The sequence below is a fragment of the Thunnus thynnus genome, chromosome 1, assembly GCF_963924715.1.
Source record: "Thunnus thynnus chromosome 1, fThuThy2.1, whole genome shotgun sequence".
NCBI classification, from domain to species: Eukaryota; Metazoa; Chordata; class Actinopteri; order Scombriformes; family Scombridae; genus Thunnus; species Thunnus thynnus.
The window spans coordinates 25,967,524-25,989,134 of record NC_089517.1 but is presented as its reverse complement, the minus strand read 5'-3'; the positions used below and the strand labels follow the sequence as shown (position 1 = coordinate 25,989,134).

At 40.1% G+C, this 21,611-nt stretch overlaps 1 protein-coding gene across 3 annotated transcripts in view; it reads left to right on the top strand.

Annotated features, from left to right (window-relative positions):
* The window catches only part of tln2a (talin 2a), a 96,277-nt gene that overhangs the window by 69,059 nt on the left and 5,607 nt on the right, over positions 1-21,611 (top strand). For all 3 annotated transcript variants that reach the window (XM_067593196.1, XM_067593206.1, XM_067593215.1), the window contains exons 26-54: positions 405-539; positions 856-984; positions 1,134-1,236; positions 2,100-2,308; positions 3,520-3,639; positions 3,798-3,995; positions 4,201-4,340; positions 4,972-5,065; positions 5,283-5,372; positions 5,482-5,604; positions 5,713-5,856; positions 6,574-6,735; positions 7,028-7,168; positions 7,337-7,518; positions 8,713-8,845; positions 9,344-9,445; positions 9,759-9,929; positions 10,159-10,305; positions 13,046-13,147; positions 14,000-14,119; positions 14,410-14,556; positions 15,678-15,844; positions 16,829-17,012; positions 17,338-17,463; positions 18,841-18,957; positions 19,211-19,396; positions 19,591-19,698; positions 19,994-20,099; positions 20,862-20,986. In XM_067593196.1, the coding sequence (XP_067449297.1) occupies positions 405-539; positions 856-984; positions 1,134-1,236; positions 2,100-2,308; positions 3,520-3,639; positions 3,798-3,995; positions 4,201-4,340; positions 4,972-5,065; positions 5,283-5,372; positions 5,482-5,604; positions 5,713-5,856; positions 6,574-6,735; positions 7,028-7,168; positions 7,337-7,518; positions 8,713-8,845; positions 9,344-9,445; positions 9,759-9,929; positions 10,159-10,305; positions 13,046-13,147; positions 14,000-14,119; positions 14,410-14,556; positions 15,678-15,844; positions 16,829-17,012; positions 17,338-17,463; positions 18,841-18,957; positions 19,211-19,396; positions 19,591-19,698; positions 19,994-20,099; positions 20,862-20,986 (4,011 nt within the window). The remainder of the gene's footprint in view (positions 1-404; positions 540-855; positions 985-1,133; positions 1,237-2,099; positions 2,309-3,519; positions 3,640-3,797; positions 3,996-4,200; positions 4,341-4,971; positions 5,066-5,282; positions 5,373-5,481; positions 5,605-5,712; positions 5,857-6,573; positions 6,736-7,027; positions 7,169-7,336; positions 7,519-8,712; positions 8,846-9,343; positions 9,446-9,758; positions 9,930-10,158; positions 10,306-13,045; positions 13,148-13,999; positions 14,120-14,409; positions 14,557-15,677; positions 15,845-16,828; positions 17,013-17,337; positions 17,464-18,840; positions 18,958-19,210; positions 19,397-19,590; positions 19,699-19,993; positions 20,100-20,861; positions 20,987-21,611) is intronic.

The following is a 21,611-nucleotide window of genomic DNA, read 5'->3' as shown; positions in this document are numbered from 1 at the left end:
TTCTTACTTTTGAGAAGGGATTGTTAAAACTTTTATGTCCCATACTCAAAGTGAATAACTTCTCTTCTTCCTTGGGAACCAGGCTGAAAAAAGTATAAATAGTGTTTCTTCCATGTGGGGACCCATTAAAAATAGGCCTGTAACCTCTTTTTGGTGTGATAGACACACTGCAGTGGTGGGGTTATGTTTTTAAGTAGCACTTTTAGAGCTGATACAGGAGCATAAATTCATGTACCTATTGGTGAAATTGCCACCATATAATTTAAACCTATGTTCATTGCTGCCTGGAGCAACATTTAGTTTTCTAAATAGTCCCTTGCTGCTCCAAGGGAAAATATGTTTTTATCAAACATTTTAGACTTTGTTTTATCAAAACCCATTTTACTTTTTTCCCCTCTCTGCAGCCCGGTAGTAAGATGGTGACCTCGGCCAAGTCATCTGTTCCCACGGTGACGGATCAGGCTGCAGCCATGCAATTGGGTCAGTGTGCCAAGAACCTGGCCACCTGTCTGGCTGAGCTGAGGACGTCTGCACAGAAGGTAGGACACAAATGCTCGGAGGCATTCATACGTATAACAGGGCATGCAGGGAGTCACTTCCAGTTACACACAAGAGCTTGCATGCAAAAACTTGACACATTTGCATCATTCCAGAAATGTACTGTACCTCTCTGGATCATTTATAATAACCTTAATTTCTAAAATCATGAAATAGACAAAAATAGAGAGATTGTAACTAGCAGGAACTGACAACAGAATATGTTTTGTTAAAGGATGAGTACTTACAAGTGCAAAACATACTGTAAGTAATAACTTTTGTAAGCAAGTGCACTGTGAGAGTTACTTTATTTTCTAGGCTCATGAAGCTTGCGGCCCCATGGAGATCGACTCAGCGCTCACTGCTATCCAGACCTTGAGAAGTGAGCTGCAGGATGCCAAGCAGGCTGCCGTTAATGCCCAACTGAAACCACTACCTGGAGAATCAGTAAGAGACTTTTTAGACTCCTAAGATTGATTTGACTTGCATTAAGTTTGATCTAGATATTCAAAAGATATTGACCACATGCAATGGTTTCACAGCCTAATATTTAATTTTTATTGGCTTATTTATAAAGCTGCTGTTTTATTTTTCAGTTGGAGAAGTGTGCTCAGGATCTAGGCAGCACCTCCAAGTCAGTAGGATCCTCTATGGCTCAGCTGCTCACCTGCGCTGCACAAGGAAATGAACACTACACAGGTTGGTTTTGCTGACTTCTGCAAAAATGTGCCAAGGAGTGGACGTTATGTAAACCGTATCGCACCGTAAATCCGTAAACCTATCAATTTTGGTGACTTTTTGCTTAGCATTTCCATGAGAATTGATGCCAATGTCAATTGATCCTAAACTTTTACGGGTTAGACTGGTTATCCTTGCAGTTACCAGCACTGTTTGCATCGCAGTGCACACTGTGAGCTTCTTTCTCTCTTTCACATGACTTTAAAATACTTGAACTGCTGGAGATATGATTGAATAATTCAATCAAATAACTCAATAATACAGCAGTAAAAGTCATTTAATATTTTGCCTGATCTCAGTTAGTGTTTTACGTAGACTGCTTTATATGAAGCAGTAGGGTAAAGTAAGCCAAATAAAGATTTTCGTAAAACATACTAATCTTGCCGATGTTTGATCTCTTCAGTATTTCCAGGAGACCTTTTCATTACCTTCACAGTGTCTCTCTGTCTGCCTCAATCTTTCTATAGTTCTCCATAGAACCTGAGGAGAAAACCTGTTTTCCTTCCCTTGAGTAATCTTGCTAAATATAACATATAATATGGGACTGGGAGTCTCATTGTTGCTTCCATCCTGTGAGGCAAACAACTCAGGGACCAAATTGCTTGTTTTGCTGGCTGCAACACATTTGTCCAGACAGAGAAATTATGTTTTATACATTCAACAAACATTCTGTACAAATAGGTAGCCAGTCGGATTGTAAAATTAACATATGATAGTTATACTACCTTGTAATAAAATATCATAGCTGTATAAATGATCAACAATGCTTCTGCAATGCTTTGTCTGACTGTAGCTGTCGTCTGTCACATCTTAACTATGTGTAGGAATAGCAGCCAGGGAAACAGCTCAGGCCCTGAAAACACTAGCCCAGGCAGCCCGTGGCGTGGCTGCCTCCACCACAGACCCCAAGGCTGCTGCTGCCATGCTGGACTCTGCTCGTGATGTCATGGAGGGCTCAGCGCTTCTCATTCATGAGGCCAAGCAGGCACTGATTTCCCCCGGAGACGCTGAGAGTCAGCAGAGGCTGGCACAGGTGAGATGTTGTAGGGTTGCTCGAGGGTATGGAGGGTAGGGGGTGTGCATGTCTGTGCTTTTTAACACCACGAGTGACTCCCGATGCTGCAGGCTGGAAGATTCAGTTCAAGCGGCATCTTTCTGTCAGACTACAGCACCTGTGCCAGCGAGCTAAATGCACCAAATGTCACAGCAGAGACGATTCTGCAAGTTGTCAAAAAATATACTCACAGCTTGTGAGTCTGCAAGACTTTTTTGAGATTCACTTGTAATTGTCATTCTTCAATTACTCTTCAGTACCTCCTCATCTCATTTAGTTCATTTAAAATGTATAGCATATATAACATTTTCTCACCATAGTGTATATGTGTGTCATTGATGTTTTATTTTAGTTACATTTTTAATATATTAATATTAATTTATATTATATATCAAACACATTTATTTGAAATTGAAACTCTTGGATGAGCCTAGTTTAATGATGCTAAACATTTTATTGAACTTTCTCTGCTGTGTTTTACATTTACACAATTATTGTGACTTTTAAAGATGACTAAAAACTATCTGTTTATTTGTAAGGAATGAAACATGCAGCCATATAGAGCACCTTTTTCCTTTGCTATGTTTTCTTATGGTCTGAGCTGGGTAAATATCTACATCTGCTCAGTAACACATGAAACTGAACACCTGTCAAATATAGCAAGGGACTCCTATAATAAACCTGGTGGCATATTTATAGGCCAAGTAGCTTATTTATTTATGCCTTGTCCCTCTCATATTTTCTCCACAAAATTAATAAATAATGTGTTTCTCAATAGACATAATAATACAGATAAATTAATATGTGCATACATAGATGAGGCAGTTTTTTTCTATCTTGAAAAAATAGCCTAATATAATAATATTTTATCATCTGAAATTGAGTGCAAACTGCCTCTCTCTGCTCTGTTTCAAGTTGTCATGTGCTTCTGTTTTGGCTTCTGTGATGTGACAGCTCCATTTGCATTCCGTTGCACAACCAAACAGAACACAAAGACATACTTGTCCATATTTGTAAAAGAAAAAAAATGGAAACTTCCTTTCTAATAGTGACATCAGTTCATCTGCATGACTGCCTTGCTCATTTGCATTTTGAATGCAGATTTCTAGCTCAACCTGGTCACCTGTACATGCTCTTGTGTGGATAACACTTTCTAACCTGCTTTCCCTTGAACCTGCTGTGTGTTCCAGGTGGCCAAAGCTGTGTCTCATTCCCTGAATAACTGCGTCAACTGTCTGCCTGGCCAGAAGGATGTGGACATGGCTCTCAAGAGCATCGGCGAGGCCAGCAAGAAGCTTCTGATAGAAACTGTGAGTGCTGTGACTCACCAGAGCTCTGCCAGTATAAAACTACATCACACATAGAACAATGTGCTGATATATTACAGCTTGGAGGTTGTTTCTCTGATATGATTTGTGATTATTCTGATTTTCTGTCATCTATCCTCTTCTCTGTGTCCTCCATTCAGATCCCTCCAGCCTCCAAGTCATTTCAGGAGGCTCAGAGTGAGCTGAACCAAACAGCAGCAGACCTGAACCAGTCAGCAGGCGAGGTGGTCCACGCATCACGAGGCTCCAGCAGCCAGCTGGCAGTGGCTTCTGGGAAGTTCAGCCATGACTTTGATGAGTTCCTTGATGCCGGCATCGAGATGGCCGGGCACACTCAGGTTTGTTTTGTTGTACTGTGTATCAGTTTCACAAAAACATCAAAATCTTTTTTCATTCAGTTTAGACAACAGTAGCACTTTTAAAATATATATTACTGAACAGATGACTACTCAGAACTGCAAGTGGATACAGTAGGAGTTTACACTATTTTGAAAATATTTCCACATGTTGACATGTGTTTGATGTTATGACTTGCCATTTCAGAAGAAGGATGACCAGGTGCAGGTGATCGGTAACCTGAAGAACATCTCTATGGCTTCCAGCAAGCTGCTGCTGGCTGCTAAGAGTCTGTCTGTAGACCCTGCAGCAGCAAATGCCAAGAACCTGCTCGCAGCTGCTGCACGGTACCACAACTAACCACACACACATTTAGACATACAGTGTTTGGTTAATGTTTCTATTCAAATTGTATATATTGTTTTATCTTCTTCGAAGCTCTATGTCTAGGTATTTCCTATTTAGATTGTAAAGATGCAGTCTGATTGCATAACACGCAAAGCATAAGACTGAATTATGTTCATTCTGACTTCTCAAGAAAATTGCCAGTCTGAAAGACCTTCATTCAGTCAGTGTGATGGTGCTGCTTCTTAAATTTTCTGATGATGCATATTAAGATCTGAGCATCCTACGCCTGGTAACAAGCAATTAGTTATGGAAATTACCATTCAAATCAAGGCAGGATTATTCCATTCAGTATGAAAAACAAGCTACAGATCTGCTTTTATTTTTACATATTTGAGTTCCAATGTTTAAAACCATTGTTTTCAAATCACTAAGCAGTTAAGTAACTCATACGACTTCTTGGGACATGGGAATATTATCCAAGTCTATTTCTTCATGATATCCAAAATGCATTGGGACATCTGCTCACCATTAAAGTCGTAACTTACTCATAAAAGGTTTTAATGGTGCTGATTGTACCACACATCAAGGATTAATGTGTAGTTTTTTTTCTGTTTTATTTGTTTGTTTCAGAGCTGTGACTGACAGCATTAACCAGCTGATCACGCTGTGTACACAGCAGGCTCCTGGCCAGAAGGAGTGTGACAACGCCTTGAGAGAGTTGGAGGTAAACAAAATGTAACCACCTTGTGATGCAGGAACATTCAGCACTCATATCAACAAAGGCTTGGTGGGAGTTTTAATCTAAGCTTATTTACCACGGTCCATCTGAGTCGTAGCCAAAAAGAAAAAAAGCTCAAGTAATTCTCCCTGACAGTAACAAGAATGAATTTTGTGAAAATAAATTGCTGATTTAAGTGCGGTACTGCTCATTTGTCTCTCAGGCTGTCAGAGGAATGCTGGACAACCCCAACGAGCCCGTCAGTGACCTCTCGTACTTCGACTGCATCGAGAGTGTGATGGAGAACTCAAAGGTAGGCGTTCAAATCAACTGAGTGATCAAAACACCAAGACCTCTGCACACAGACGGAGTTTAGCATTCCACTCTTTCTTCCCTCATCGTTCTGTTGGTGCTCTGTCCAGGTCCTGGGAGAATCCATGGCAGGTATCTCTCAGAACTGTAAGACGGGAGATGTGACCGCTTTCGGAGACTGTGTGGGATCAGCCTCAAAGGCCCTGTGTGGCCTCACTGAAGCTGCCGGACAGGTACAGCATGTGGAGATAAATCTCTCATTCTAAAAGAGCTCTTAAATGGGTCATTTTGTCTTTTAGTGATGGTGCTGAATGTTGATGATTGAGTTTTTTTCCCCACAGGCCTCTTACCTGGTGGGTGTGTCTGATCCCAACAGTCACGCAGGGCACCAGGGGTTGGTGGATCCCATTCAGTTTGCTAAAGCCAACCAGGCAATCCAGATGGCTTGTCAGAATCTCGTAGACCCAGACAGTAGCCCCTCCCAGGTACATGCACCTACAATATTTTCTGTATATACATATCTGCCAATAAACTGTCAAATGTAGATTACAACAGGCCTTGGTGTTAGCAACATGAAGGATATCTTCACTTTGCAAAGATGTGTCACAGCATGATTTGTTCTTAGGTCCATGTGTTGCATGGATTAGTGTTAATTTTTTTTTTTATATGGCTTCAATTATTGGTTGTTTTACTCCTCACAGTGAAGGCAGATTTTCTTATGAAAAATATTCCTGAATCCATACCATATGTTGACATTTTTCATGTTTAAACAAAGCCAGCTTTTTGTGTTTAAAGAAACAGTTCAAAAAGACAAATTCAGCCATGCTCTACTCACCCCCATATCATCAAGAACTTCACTAAAATCGTTTTTTATAGCTCCCAGAATGGTGTAATAGTATAATATATTCAATATATTCATTGTTGCCTGACACCTTCACTGCAGGTCTGAAAGTCTAATATTGCCCTCATTATCACCTTTATTTTCCTCATCAACAGCTGTCTAACTGATTGTATGGCCCCCATAGCACTCTTACACAAGTCAGTTTCCAGTTCTCCAGTCTATAGCAAAAGTTTTAAGGGGTGATGCAAGCTAGTATAATAGCAAATACAGCCCTCCAACTTTGATGAGTGCTGTGGAGACCTTTGAGATACTGTAAAACCTCAGTTGCTGATTTAACATTTTAGTTTTTATAACGCTGCAGGTTCTCTCAGCAGCCACAATTGTTGCTAAACACACCTCGGCACTGTGCAACGCCTGCCGTCTAGCTTCCTCTAAGACAACCAACCCAGTTGCCAAGAGGCACTTTGTCCAGTCTGCCAAGGAGGTAGCCAACAGCACTGCCAACCTGGTCAAAACCATCAAGGTAGGATTGCTTTGCCAGTCTTCTCACAAAGTTGACTCTTTCCCCTGAAATGGCACATAACAGTAAAGATATGGATGTAATATTGACAGTAATATCCTTTCTGACTGATGTCATTCAATTCTGAAACATTTTTTGATTGATTCACATCAGCTCATATTTGTTCCCAGAATGTAGTTTTCTTCAAACTACTGTCAATGATTTGTTTCATTCTTGATTCTTGGTTGGATTACTTAATAGACACTACTTAGATTTGTTTCATGTACCTTCATATTCTGTTTCTCTCCCTCTGCAGGCTCTAGATGGTGATTTCTCAGAAGAGAACAGGAATAAGTGTCGAGTCGCCACAGCTCCGCTAATCGAGGCTGTAGAAAACCTGACAACATTTGCTTCCAACCCAGAGTTTGCCAGCATCCCCGCTCAAATCAGCAATGAAGTAAGGCTGTGTGAACATTAGAGTTTGTAGTATTCATGGACAGCTGTTCATTTATTATTAGATAAGTAGAAGTATTATAGCAAGTTGAAGATTATGCTGCCCCAGAAGGATGTTATAATAAATGCTGGTATATACATTCTGGCTCAAGTTAAATTTGTTTTTCTGTAGGGCTCTGCAGCACAGGAGCCCATCCTCCAATCAGCACGATCCATGCTTGACAGCTCAACCCACCTGCTCAAGACTGCACGCTCATTGGTTATCAACCCTAAAGACCCGCCTACCTGGTCTGGTCTAGCCGGTCACTCTCGCACCGTCTCGGACTCCATCAAGAGTCTCATCACAGCCATTCGGTGAGTGACAAAATACACTAAACAGAACAGAAAAGCTGACAAAAAACAGTATATAAAGGTGATCCTTCAACATTTCTGATTTTCAAATATTGGTACATCCTTTTCTCATCTTAAAATTCATCATTTTTAATCCTTTTGTCCATTTTTTTATACCTCTAGACTCCATTTCTCTGCAGTGATGTTGTTAAATAGTTTAAATGTACAACTTAGGTTAAAGAAAATCAGAATTATGTTTTCACTTTACAGCCTTTTCCTCCATTTATCAAATACTCCTTTATACTTAGCTCTTTAAAACACCTGTGAGACTAATGCAGCATCCTTGAGAAACGATGCCCAAATGGCATACTACAGTGTAACAAATACTTGCTCTCACACCTCCACAGCTTACATTTTTAATCTTCTCTTTCACACCTTTTGTACCTGACCTTGATCAGAACAAAACTGATGCCCATGAGGAACCAATTCCCAGTGTCAAATGCTCTGAATGTTAAGGTTCTCGCTCGGCTCAGAACATCTGCACATTAGCATTCATGCGCGGCAGGCTTAGCATCTCTTTCAATTCTGATGCCCTTATCGCAGTCTTCCTTTTTAGACTGCAAATTGAGTGCTGGGAGTTTGACGCGGGCTTTTAATAGTATTCAGTGATACACTGAACACAAACAGGAATGGATTCTGTTCTCTAAAAGCAAACCTCATTATTTTGTTGGTCTCATTACATGCAAAGATTGAGGGTTTTATTTCAGTTTCACTTTCAGTGTGCCATCATGCATGGAAATTGATGTTTAACTAACTTACTCTGCCCATGTGGCCGGTGCCCCAGACCACTCAGAGGCTTCAAATCTAATTTGGCTGCTCAGCTTGATCTCCCTGTGTAGTGGCAAGACCCTCCAGGCCTTAATTCAGCAGATGTGAGTTGAGTGGAAATCAGATGAGGGATCCAGAAGAAAAGATGTTACAAAGACATCCTGGAACCTGTCTGTATTGTAATAAGTGTTAGTTATGTTAACATTTGCACTTCTCTTCTCTCTTCCTGTCTTCTGATGTGTCTTTCTGCTTTTATCCTTTCTTCGTCGCCCTCTCTGTCCTTTTTTTCCTCCCTATACATCATCTTTAACTTTGCTCTCATTTTTTGGTTTCCAACCATTTTATTGCTTTCTGTTGCTGCTCTTTTCCTGTTCCCGTTTTTATTCTCAGGGACAAAGCCCCAGGCCAGCGGGAGTGCGACTCGTCAATTGATAACATCAACAAATGTATCCGGGACATTGAGCAGGCCTCTCTGGCAGCAGTCAGCCAGAACTTACCCAGCAGGGACGACATCTCACTGGAGGTAAGTAACCATCAGAAAATGGCACGACATTATCCACAGACAACTACTGTTTTTTTTTTTTTATGTTTGCATCTGTCTCTATTTGCTTGTCCTTGTCTGGGTGTTTGTCTCCATCGCTCAGTTTTTCTCTCTCTCGCAGTCAACTTTATTGTCAGATTGTTGTTTTTTCTTTTGCTTGTCCTTCTGTTGCTTTTTGTGTCTTCCTGATAAATTGAATATCTAACACTGGTGATTTTAATTAGGTAAATCAGGAATTCATATGCCTTATATTGGTAGATTTTAAGCCAGAACTCAGTATAGAACAGGTTTTGGCGGTTTTGTTGAATCATGAAGAATTTAAATCCACATAGCAGAACCTAGTGTAGCTTGGGGCAAATATCTTTGTAAGTCCCCTGCGTGGTGCTCTGTAGCAGGTTCCAGCTGACTTCATTTGAATGGACCTCTGTCTCCCATAAAAAGCAACACAAAAACGAATTTCTTTTTAATTCCTCTCTTCAGGCCCTGCAAGAGCAGCTGACGTCCACCGTGCAGGAAATTGGCCATTTAATTGACCCTGTTTCCACCGCTGCCAGAGGCGAAGCTTCCCAACTAGGACACAAGGTATGTGGGACAAGGAGTTAATGACTTTATTTTAATGCCGTAATTGTGAAGAAACAAAGTAGTACTATTTTATGTTATTATGGTAACAGTGTAACATATTTCCACATGTAAGGAGTGGGTGATATAAATAAAATTAACATCATTCTAACAATATCTTACATTATTATATTCTTTTTTTTCCATTTTTTTTACTTCACTTACTGAAACTCTTCTTGTCAATTTGAAAATGTGGCATTTGCTTTCATTGAGGAAAAAGATCCACATTTTTTACTCTTTTCACAGAACTCATAAAAATTTGTACCCTTCACCTCAGGTGACCCAGCTGGCACGATACTTTGAACCACTGATCAAGGCCTCTGTGGGTGTGGCATCCAAGCTGAATGACCATCAGCAGCAGATGACTTTCCTGGACCAAACCAAGACCCTGGCTGAGTCCGCTCTGCAGATGCTCTATGCTGCCAAGGAAGGTGGAGGAAACCCAAAGGTAAGACCATTGTACTTTACACGCTCTTTCCTTGCTCCTCCACCCCTGGAAAGATGATCTGGTATCTTGGAATCTCTCACGTCTCGGTAATGTGTGACACTGGGATGCCACTGAAACTATGATTCGTTTTTCATTTTAAAGTAGTTTTTTATGCACAAACCCATCTATTAATGTAATACACTCAAGAATATTTAACAAATGCTTGTGTTTTTTTTGTCACAACTCACAGGCATCCCATACCCATGATGCCATAGCAGAGGCAGCTCAGCTCATGAAGGAGGCAGTTGATGACATTATGGTGACGCTGAATGAGGCTGCCAGTGAAGTTGGCATGGTGGGAGGTATGGTGGACTCAATCGCAGATGCCATGGCTAAGGTGAGTGCCCCTGTGCATAGTGGGTCTTACAGGACGTTTGATGTTTGATTAAAAACTGGTGATTAGAACACACAGTACAGTGTTTATTTGCTTTCTTTTTGCCTGGATGCCTGAAATGTAATCGGTTACTTAAATTGGCACTCTGAATCTTTAATAAGGCTTAATAGCAGCTACAGACAGTCCTCTCCTTTCTGAATCTTTTCTCCACCTCTCATCCATCATCAGGAAGTAGAAATGCCTTTAACCAGCCATGTCTTGAGGTTCAACTCAGGATCCCGAGGTGTTCCCAGGCCAGATGAGTTATTTATGTACAGTATAGTCCCTCCAGCATATTCTGAGCCTAGTCCAGGGTCTCCTCCTAGGGTGGTGCTCTGGGGTGCCTCCAGTTGCCCTAACCTCCTCAACTACTTCTATAGTTGGTTGAAGATGTTTCCAGACAAATGCCTTATCCAGACATGCCCAGTTTACTCTCAGAGTTTGGGTTTACTGGGTTATTCACCACCATGTTATCTGGTTCACCACCAGTTGGTGATTTGTTGACAGCTCTGTCCTGTCTTCACTTTTGTGTCCAACACAATATGGCTGCAAATCTGATAAAAATGATCTATCTTTATCCTAAGGTGATCATGGCACCCCTGCTGAATCAAGGGGTCATTGTGACTTTTCCTACATTCTCCCAGTACCTTTCACCTTGAATAACTGCAAAAGGGCAAAGAGTTTGGTTACAACTATATGTAATGCACCACCAATGTGGTTGCCTGAAACTACACAACACAAAGCCATTTTAGCATAATCTGTTGGCAAAATATAATAATGGAAAATATGTTGTTTGGGCAAGCGTTACAATTGGAAAAAGCCAAAGTGCTGTAAAGAGAACAAGTTGATAGTGATTACAGGGGAACTGGCAGGAAAGAAAATGTTCTTAAAGGTATACTATGCAGGATTTGTCAGTCGGTGTTTGTAAACACAGCATTCAAAGTTGGCTCCTCCTCCCCAGCTCGACCAGAGTGAGCTGAGCACAGAAAGAGAGAGAGAGAGAGAGAGAAGCAGTGGTTGAGCGAGAACCAAGCCATGAATCAGATATATAAAGCATTACTCTAAAGCGCAAATAAACACACTCACATCTCTGCACAACCCTGCGAGAAGTTGCCATATTGCCAGATTCGGTGTGAATGCAGAGCTTCATCCTTCATCCTTAGGCCTCTATGCTCTGCAAGTGTGTGTAGCTCAGACCTGCCCTCAGTCAAGAAGACACACCTGCAGTTCTTTATACATCCATGACACAGAGACAGAGAGCAGAGCAGAGGAGAGAGACGGAGGCAGAGACTTGGTAACCTGGTCAGTACTCTGAGTCCCAACCTCACGTGCTATGTGCTGTTATTGACTGGGAGCTACACACCCACTGCCCAAAGGCTGATGCTCAGAAGCGTCCTGGACACAGCAAAATAATAAGAAAATACAGGCAAAGGGTAGAGTCTCTGTAGATACATACACTGCCACTCACTTGTAGTGGGTCATAAGTGATAATTGAGAGGGATTATTTTTCTATGAATCTATACATTGTTTTTTAGGAAAATCCTGCATAGTATGCCTTTAATCTTTTTCCAGGATGTTCTGGTATCTATACAGACAACCAACATTTTCTAATTACGATTTCCTTTTTTCTTTGCTTTTGACCCATGATTTCCTGTTTCTGCATTTAACGTCTTGATTACAGCCTCTGTATCTCCTCTGAGCCATAAAAAGTTTAAAATATTAATACAAAATACAAGCTACTGAGGCAGAGCAACTTTGACTGTCAACATGCCTATTAGTAATTTGGACTATCTTCCAATTAATAGTCAAACTATTGGCAAACATAAGGTGCGAAGCTAGAAAAAGCCTTTTATCTCAAGTACAGACAAAGAATAGCATCAACTAATTAACACCGCTGCTCGCGTTTGTAAGAGAGAGTTATTACAAAAAAAAGTGAAAAGGTTGCTCAGGTGTGTGTGGGTCACAGCATCTTTGCACCTTGTTTGTGTTGCTTGTCATGAATAATTAATGAAAGTGGTTTGTTTTGTAGGTGTGTGTCAGTAGTTGATTAAATGGAGATAATCCTCTCAGATAATCCATCGACATAATGGTCACTCTCTGCTGCGGTTTCAGCTGACGTGTTCTAAAGGCTCAGCTTTTATTCACTTAGTCAAGACTGCAGATTTTTAAGGTGTTGTTTCGCTCAGCGGGCAAAGCAAACATCATGTACTTGCGATTGCAGATTCATTTCAGCACCAGCATGCTTTTCCCACATGGTGTCATCTCTCTCGTCTCTTCGGCTTTGCCATGACGCTCAGATGTGTTGAGATCTGTCTAATTTAGCAGAGATGGCAGAAACATGATTTATGCATTGCAAGCTGGTGATCAAATGTTTTTGTAGTTGATGCCATTTTAAACCTGTAATCATATACTAGATTTGGTTTCTTTACAATGAGTGTTTATCTGAATATGAAATAACATTATGTTGGTTTGCAGATTAACTGCTGCCTGAGCACCTGGAAGAATTATTCTAATTGAAGGGTACATTTGATTTAACATGTCAGTGCAACTAAGGAGCTGAATGATTGTTTTCATGTTTACTGATTTTTTTTTTTTTTTGTATCTTTTTTTGAAGGGCAAAGTAATCATGCCTAAAATGAAAATTGCTGTGCCATCCTAACAGTCTGTGTTTGTGTTTGTGTGCACTCCTGTGCTCTTTCTTTAGCTGGATGAGGGTACACCACCTGAACCTGAGGGATCATTTGTGGATTACCAGACTAGTATGGTGAAATACTCCAAGGCTATTGCTGTCACTGCTCAGGAAATGGTAAGCCTACAAAATAACTGTTTAAATAGTGAACCATTGTGGAAATGTGACTGTGAGATGTGAATGCATTACTGTTGAATAGTTGGAAATAATTTCACTTACTCTTTGACTTATACTTTTCACTCCAAATGTTTTCAAAAATATCAAATCACTCAAAGTAAATACAACCAAAACAGCAAACTGTGATGATTAGCTGGTAGAAATGTAATGTCTGGTGCATTTGGCTGTTGATTGTTGCTAATTCACTATTATACTTAGTATATATATGTATATGTATATATATATATATGTATATGTATATGTATATGTATATATATATATATATATATGTATATGTGTATATATATATATATATATATATATATATATATATATATATATATATATATATATATACACAAGTATACTTACCCACATAGTTAATACAGTATATCTTATGAAGTTAAGGGTTAATTTTGTTCATTACCTCTTGCTTTGATGACAAATTTAGTGTAAACATTATGTAAAGACTCCCTTATTGTAACTCAACTTGACGCCATGAAATGTTATTTCAAACTCATTGAAACTATAAATCTTGAGTATATCTTCGAGTTTGTCCTGTTGAATTTGTAGTTAGATGTTAAATGATGTAGTTATTCTTTTAATAATTCTTCAATTTGTTTTCAAAAGGAAAGATATTTTCTGTAATGTAATGGAACAGAATAATAGGCAGTGCTTCTGCGTCATAGCCTTCAAGGTATTAGAGTGAGCTGAAAAAGAAAAGTCCCTGCTAAGAATGCTTTACAGCCCTGACCTGAAGTAAACTCATCTCCTTAGTTTGGATTGACAGTCAGTGTGTGTTTTTTCAATCAGATGACCAAATCAGTGACGTGTCCAGACGAGCTCGGAGGCCTGGCCTCTCAGGTGACCGTGGACTACAGCCAGCTGGCTGTTCAGGGACGACTGGCTGCTCACACAGCTGAGCCAGAGGAGGTGAGGGAGGATGGCCTGGGTGTCACCCAAAGACAAATTGTCTTACTCATTACACAATTTTGCTGCATCAGTGTGACAGATGTATTTTTTTTTCTGTCTATTGGCTGGAACAACGCTGCTAGCTGTGTGTAAATGAATGGAGAATGAACTTTTATTATACAGGAAACACATCATTTATATTCTCCTATCTTTATCCAAATTGTCCTCTACCTGTCAAGTCTGTATTTTTGCATATAAATAATTACTCAATACATTTGTATTGTTCTGTATTTGTGCTCTGTGTTATCCAGATTGGTTTCCAGATCAAGACTCGAGTGCAAGATCTTGGTCATGGCTGTATTTTCCTGGTCCAGAAGGCCGGAGCGCTGCAGATCACTCCCTCTGACAGCATTACCAAACGAGAGCTCATCGACTGTGCCCGCACAGTCACTGAGAAGGTACGACATTATATCATTAAAAGATCTAGGAGTTAGAATTTAGTTTTTTTTTTATTAGCTGGAAACGTACATATTTGTGTCAGTCATGTCTGATTTACTCACACTACTCCTCAAGTTATTTATCTAAGTTGCCCTGTACATTAACCCAAGGCTGTCACAAGGAGGCCAGTTTTCTACTTCCTTCATCAAAAGTACATCAGTGTTAATTATGTTTATACCAATTCACTCAGAACTGCAGATTTCCCTGATTTGCTTTCATCCACATCAAACTATCTCTGGGGCCAAATCAACTGTGTGTGTTGTTCTTCATTGTAATAATAAAGCATTATTTTCTAGCTGTGTAGTTCACGCCAAGTGATTCTGTTGTCACGGTATCAACAATTTAAGAGGGTTAGTGCTATAAACCATTTTATCACATGCCTCCGAAATTAGAGAATTTTTGAAGAAAGCCTTCGCTACAGGCATGTTTATGCTTCAAAGGCTGACTGTTTAATTCATAGTCCTTGGCAAAATACATTTCTCTGCAGTCTGGTTTAATAATTCATGCTTAAGTATTGCACAGATCATATTGAATCAGTCCAGCAACCATGTACAGATGTGCAGTTGGGGCGTTGTGGTGAAAGTAAACAAAGTCCTCTGTGTTCATGCTGATCCCAGATTCTGACCATTTTAATCTTTTTTTTTCTAAAGATGTGTGATATTATATACCTTTTTCATAGTAGCAAGAGTCCAAAAACATCAGTTAATTATTCTCCACTGCCACACAGGAAAACAAATGAAGTCAGAACTAGATTGACGTGTACTCATTTCAGTGAGTGATGTTGCATGCTGCTTTGCTCCAACATAATATTTTGCTGTCACATAAATTTTTAAATCCTCTTGTGACTACTTTTCTCTTGAAGGCATTATTTATCATTTTCCAAAGAGATGTACGTATATCACAAACAACACAAACTAGAGGTGTTCATCAGAATCCATATCATTGCTTTTTTTTTCTTTTTTTTGCACTGTTTTGACCAGTAAAGGTGTGTTCAGCAGCAGCCAGTCTCTGCCTGATGTCAAGACATCTTTACATCCTCACCTGTATGATGATAGGTTGTGGTATCTGTGTGTATCCTCAGGTGTCCTTGGTGCTCTCAGCCCTCCAAGCAGGCAACAAGGGCACACAGGCCTGCATCACAGCAGCCAGCGCTGTGTCCGGCATCATCGCCGATCTGGACACCACCATCATGTTTGCCTCTGCCGGCACCCTCAACGCAGAGAACGAGGAGTCCTTCGCCGACCACAGGTGAGAGCTGGAAATGTGCCCGATTGTGTCTGTATGCATATACGAGTGTGAGGTGACATCACTAAGTCTACAAGTACAAGACCTGACTGGAGTCTAAAGCCTGCCCTCCGGTTATCTTTCATCTAAAACTGACAGGATGACATATTAGCTGGTGAACAAGGAGAGAAAATCTCTTGAGTTAGAGACTACAAATTACCCTCAGGGTTTGAAAGATGGAGGAAGTGTCACATCTCTCACTGTTCTTGCTCTCAGAGTAAAGACTTCACTTGAAGGGTTCCCGTGGTGCTGAAATAGAAGGGACTACTTAGAAGTTAGAAATTATCGTTTGAAATGCCTCATTGTTGTGCAAATGTGTTAGTAAAATGTTCCTATACAAGGGTTTGGCTTATGTTCAACTTGTTTTTGAAGGAATGGAGTTCAAAGAGAGAGTTATCTAGTAATCCAAGGCAAGACTTGCCATATTACATGCTATGACCAAAAATTATTAATAAAGTACATCCTTACAGATAATGGTTAGTGAAATTGTAGAGAATGTAGATAAGCCCTGCCGGGGTAGGATGAAAGGGAATGGAATCACTTTTTATCTCAAATTATTTCATGCAGCTCCCTTACAAATCAAGAAAAAACTTTACAGTAGCTTCCTACACTTTTCCCTTGTCAATTTTAGAAAAATAACGGACTTGACTCGTTGCATAATCTTACCTATTCTCCTTGTGCTCGCACCAGCTTTGATGTACAAACGCCTTTGATTTGAAAGGAGATGTGATTCAATGTGCATTTACATTTAATTTCTGCTTAAGACTTGTAGATCAGGGCTTCAATCATCGGACACTTTGCTAGAATAAGCTTTTGTACATACAAGCTCAGGTGAATTATTGATCATTGTCAGCTTTGCTTGTGTCTTTCCTTTAAATAATGACTTTCTTTTTCTCACTCATCATTCCTCCCTTTCCTCCTTTACTGCCTCTTAATCTTCTCTCTCAGGGAAAACATTTTGAAGACAGCCAAAGCTCTGGTTGAGGACACAAAGATGCTGGTGTCAGGTGCAGCTTCCGGTCAGGACAAGTTGGCTCAGGCTGCACAATCTTCTGCCAAAACTATTACCCAGCTCACAGATGTGGTCAAACTGGGAGCTACCAGCATTGGCTCTGATGACCCTGAGACGCAGGTTAGCCAGGCGGGTCTCTAGTGGGCCTTTTCAACTTAATAGTCTTAATGAACTCAAAACTAAAAAGTCACTTTAGTGCATTTGTTTTAGTATTTCTACTGCAAGTCAGACAGTCCAAACTACACCCCAGGTAGTTCCTGGGCCATTAAAAGGACCATAAGATGCCACATTTTAAATCTCGTTATTTTCCTCTGTTTTGTTTGTCTTATTATTCAGTGAGTCTCTTATCAAAAAGAAATTTGTTTTGAATGGCAATAACCTTTCATGGTTTTGTCCCTTCCCCAGTCTGCTTGCTGATAAATCTTTGTTTGTGTCCTTTCCCTAGGTGGTCCTGATAAATGCTGTCAAAGATGTGGCCAAGGCTCTGGCTGAGCTCATTAGTGCCACCAAGTGTGCCTCTGGCAAGGCAGCAGATGATCCGTCTATGTACCAGCTGAAGGGTGCTGCCAAGGTGAGGAGATCAGGGTGTCTGCAGGTCCTGAAACCATGTTATTTAATGTAAACGTCTCCAGTGAGCTTCAATATAGTTAAATATTCAGAAGGGTTTATGTATTTAATTTATTTCGAAATATTTTAGAAGGCAGAATGTTGAGTCTCTTTGGTATTTTAATCTTGTAAGAAATCAAACCAATTACAGAATTATGTTTTCTGACAGACAACAATTGCTTTTGTCTTTGTCAATCATGAAAGTAGTCTTATTTCCTAGTATAGCTGTTATTAAAAGGGTCTATTAATGAGTCCTAAATCTGAGCACATGAAAGTAGTCACCCTGTCTTCATTCCCCTGCCCAACCTGCCAACCCGCACTATCAACATACTAACCTGAAATACAATATTCTCACTATCTGTTATGCGCCACCATGGCATTACGGTGAACTGTGTATTCAGAGTTGAAGACATGCTGTACATATGTACTGTATACTGTAGCAGACATCCTCCTCCAGGCAATGCCATTAATCAGTCGCAACACCCCTCTTGCTATTATGAAACCGTGTTCAGACAAGTTCAACTGAGGTCTGTGTCACAGTAATGTAAATAGCCAGTGAATAGATGCTCCGGATAACAGGAAAGTGGGATATTTCTAATCCAGATAAATCAGCTGAATCCTCGGCTTCAACACATACGCAGTGAAGATTTTCAGAGCCACAGTTCATAAAATCCTCATGATTGTTCACTGCTCATTATCACCTCCAACTGAAAAAAAAAAAAGCCAGCTTCGCAGTCGGTGACAGCAAAGTGTGTTATAAGAACATGTTTCTCACTGTTTTAGATCCTGAGGTGAAAAAGTCTTATAAGAATTTATGGGTGCTGAGCGCCCCCTATCTCTAAGTTTGATGTAGTACATCCTCACAGTTATGTGCCAAGCTCTAATCATAGAAGAAGCCACTTCTCTTGAGCTCACTTACACATGATATAGGGCAAAATATGCTTACAATGTATGGCATGTGCAATATTGTAATTAAGAAGTAGACATGTATAATGCAAGCAGTCCTACTGATGACTCTATAAATCATGACTGATATTACAGATCATAACTTGTTACTCTTTTTTTAGTTATGTCTATCCTTGACTTTGTTTTTTTTATTATTTATTATTTTATTTTATTTTATTTATTATTATTTCTCTTTAGTTGAAATGGATCAAATTATATTATGTGTATATAGTGTGAGAGACTCAGATGGGGTTTGTCGTCTAACCTGTGAATTTGATGGTCATGACATAAAAACAATGTTTTATTGTTTTACTGCTCTTGCTGTTTAGAAATATTGATATGATTAAATGACTTTCTGTTGTTTTTTTTCATATTTTGTGTCCTCGTTTTCTGCCAGGTGATGGTGACCAATGTGACGTCCCTGCTGAAGACGGTCAAGGCTGTGGAGGACGAGGCCACTCGAGGCACCAGAGCGCTGGAGGCCACAATTGAGTGTATCAAACAGGAAATGGCGGTGAGGAAACATGTGCATGGATGGATGTTACACAACAGTGATGTATGAATGCCATATCAGTTCGATGTCTTTGTCTGGAATCACTAATATCAATACGGTAAATACAGATAACATTTGCTCAGTATATTAAAACAAACACCTTCCCATGTGCTCTTTGTAGCGTTAAAGGGCAGACACAGTAAACATTCTATTTGTTTTGTTCAGATTCGGCTTTTATCAGCATCCCAGTCAAATTTCTCTTTGTTGCTTCCAGCTGTTTCAATCCAAGGATGCTCCCAACAAGACGACCACACCTGAGGAGTTCATTCGCATGACTAAGGGCATCACCATGGCAACCGCTAAGGCAGTGGCTGCAGGGAACTCTGCCCGGCAGGAGGACATCATCCATACAGCCAACCTCAGCCGCAAGGCCATTTCAGACATGCTTACTACCTGCAAGGTTCTTTTTTTTTACCTTACATATAATGTCTTAATGTTGTTAAATGATACACAATACTGTATATACTATATGTAAGTAAGAACTGGCTTACCTCAGTTATTCCCTCTAAAAATTAAACCAAAATTTAAACAGTTTTGCAACAACAATTTACCTATAAACTAAAGGTCAACATTCCTTGTTTTGCTGTCTTTCAGCAAGCGGCCTATCATGCAGAGGTCAGCGTTGAGGTGAAGAAGAGAGCACTGACGTACGGATCAGAGTGTACAACTGGATACATTGATCTACTGGAACAAGTGCTGTTGGTAAGTTGTACATTGTTGGGAATTGGAAATATTCTGCATGTAGCTTTTGAATGATTTTATTCAAATATCTCTGTAATTCGGTCTGACATTTGGTGTCTTTTTGTGACATTTTGTAATTTAGTTTAGGTTTGTTCAAATCTGGAAAGAATTATTTGTTTTTGTTTTTGCAGTGCAATAATTCCCCTGATTTTAGCAATTTCAGTGAAGGCCATTAGCTCATTTTTGGTCGAGCCTGCAACCAGGAGAATGTGGTCCATGTTGTACATTTTTTCAAGTGTTTAATGTGTGCGTGCAGGTGCTGCAGAAGCCCACCGCAGAACAGAAGCAGCATTTGGCGGCTTGCTCCAAACGAGTGGCAGGAGCCGTCACAGAGCTCATCCAGACCGCAGAGGCCATGAAAGGTAATGGCCAAGTACACACCTGCACATACACACACACACAGTGAGCACATCACCTGACTTCACACACTGACTCATTTTACAGTGTTAAATGTGATGTAGTAACTTCTATATTCTTACTAATGAAGCTTCCAACAAAATCTTGCAAACCGTGTTCAGTTGTAGTGGTTGTTTATATTCCTGAGTAGGAGGCTGCTACATCTATTTTCTTCCCAGGAAAATTGTCTCTCAACCAGATCATTCTTTGAACCAAAGACAAACATTCTAATTTCCCAAACAATTGAGAAACAGAAACATTCCTTTAAAGAAACATTTGGTAATATCCCTGTCCTCCTTCTCTTGCCACAGATGGAGGTAAGTTAGCATTGTTTTTCTGTACTGTGACTGATTTCACCAGTTGTGAGCTGCTCAACACATTCTCTTCTCAGCGCTAACATCAATCCATTTAATCTCATCTTGAAATTCAGTTGCTCTCAAGCTTCCCGAGTACATACAGTCAGCTCCATCCATCATGCTTTGTTTTTACATGCCATCTCATTTAATCAAAAAAAATCACTCCATCTTGCAGTGAATGGCAGTGTGTGGCCTTCATCAGCTATGCATGGGATGTGGTGATATGTGGCACTCGGTTTTTCTGTGTGATCACAGTGTTGGTGCTGTTGTTGTGAGGCATGATCTTTTGACACACTGCTCTCTGAAGCTTTTGTCAGTATCACAGTTTTTAATTTTGTATCTTAATTGCGTGTGTGTGCATGCGTGCCTCAGGTTCGGAGTGGGTTGACCCCGAGGACCCGACTGTGATTGCAGAAACGGAGCTGCTTGGAGCAGCGGCATCCATCGAAGCGGCAGCTAAGAAGCTGGAGCAGCTCAAACCTCGAGCCAAGCCCAAGGTGAGTGACTAGATGGATGATAAGTCAATAGGACTCTTTCAGTGTATGGTGAGGTGAAGACGGAGATAATTATATCACCAGAGGGTTGTTCTAAAACAGCTACAGCGCTGTAGAAAAGATGGTTTTGTACTGTTTTCAGTGTAGTGTTTTAATGCTACAAGGCCTGTGATAGGCTTTTCTAGCCAAATAAGAAAATATTCAATGTGATATCCTACATCACAGGACAGTATGATTTTAAAAAAAAAAAAAGGGAATTTTCATAGTAGATAGTAGATTTATATCTCAATTCTTAGATGCCAATAAAAATGCAGTCACATGGCATTTAAAGTGTGTAATGTCAGTTGATTTTTTTTTTTTCATTTTCTATTTTCTATTTATGAGACAACTTTTCCAAGCAAAGTCTTTTTTTTTTTCCTTAACCTTTTTCAGTGTTGTGTGCCTATTTGTTAGCATCTCTGTTTTGTGTTCTGTAGTTATTTAAAGGTACCCTGTGGAGTTTTTGACCTCTAGTAGTGCTAAGGAGCAGATTTTTATGAACGGCTCCTCATTTAGTTTTCCTCATACACATGCACAATGATACACATGCATGCACACATGCATGGGAGTGACATGATACGTGGTCCTG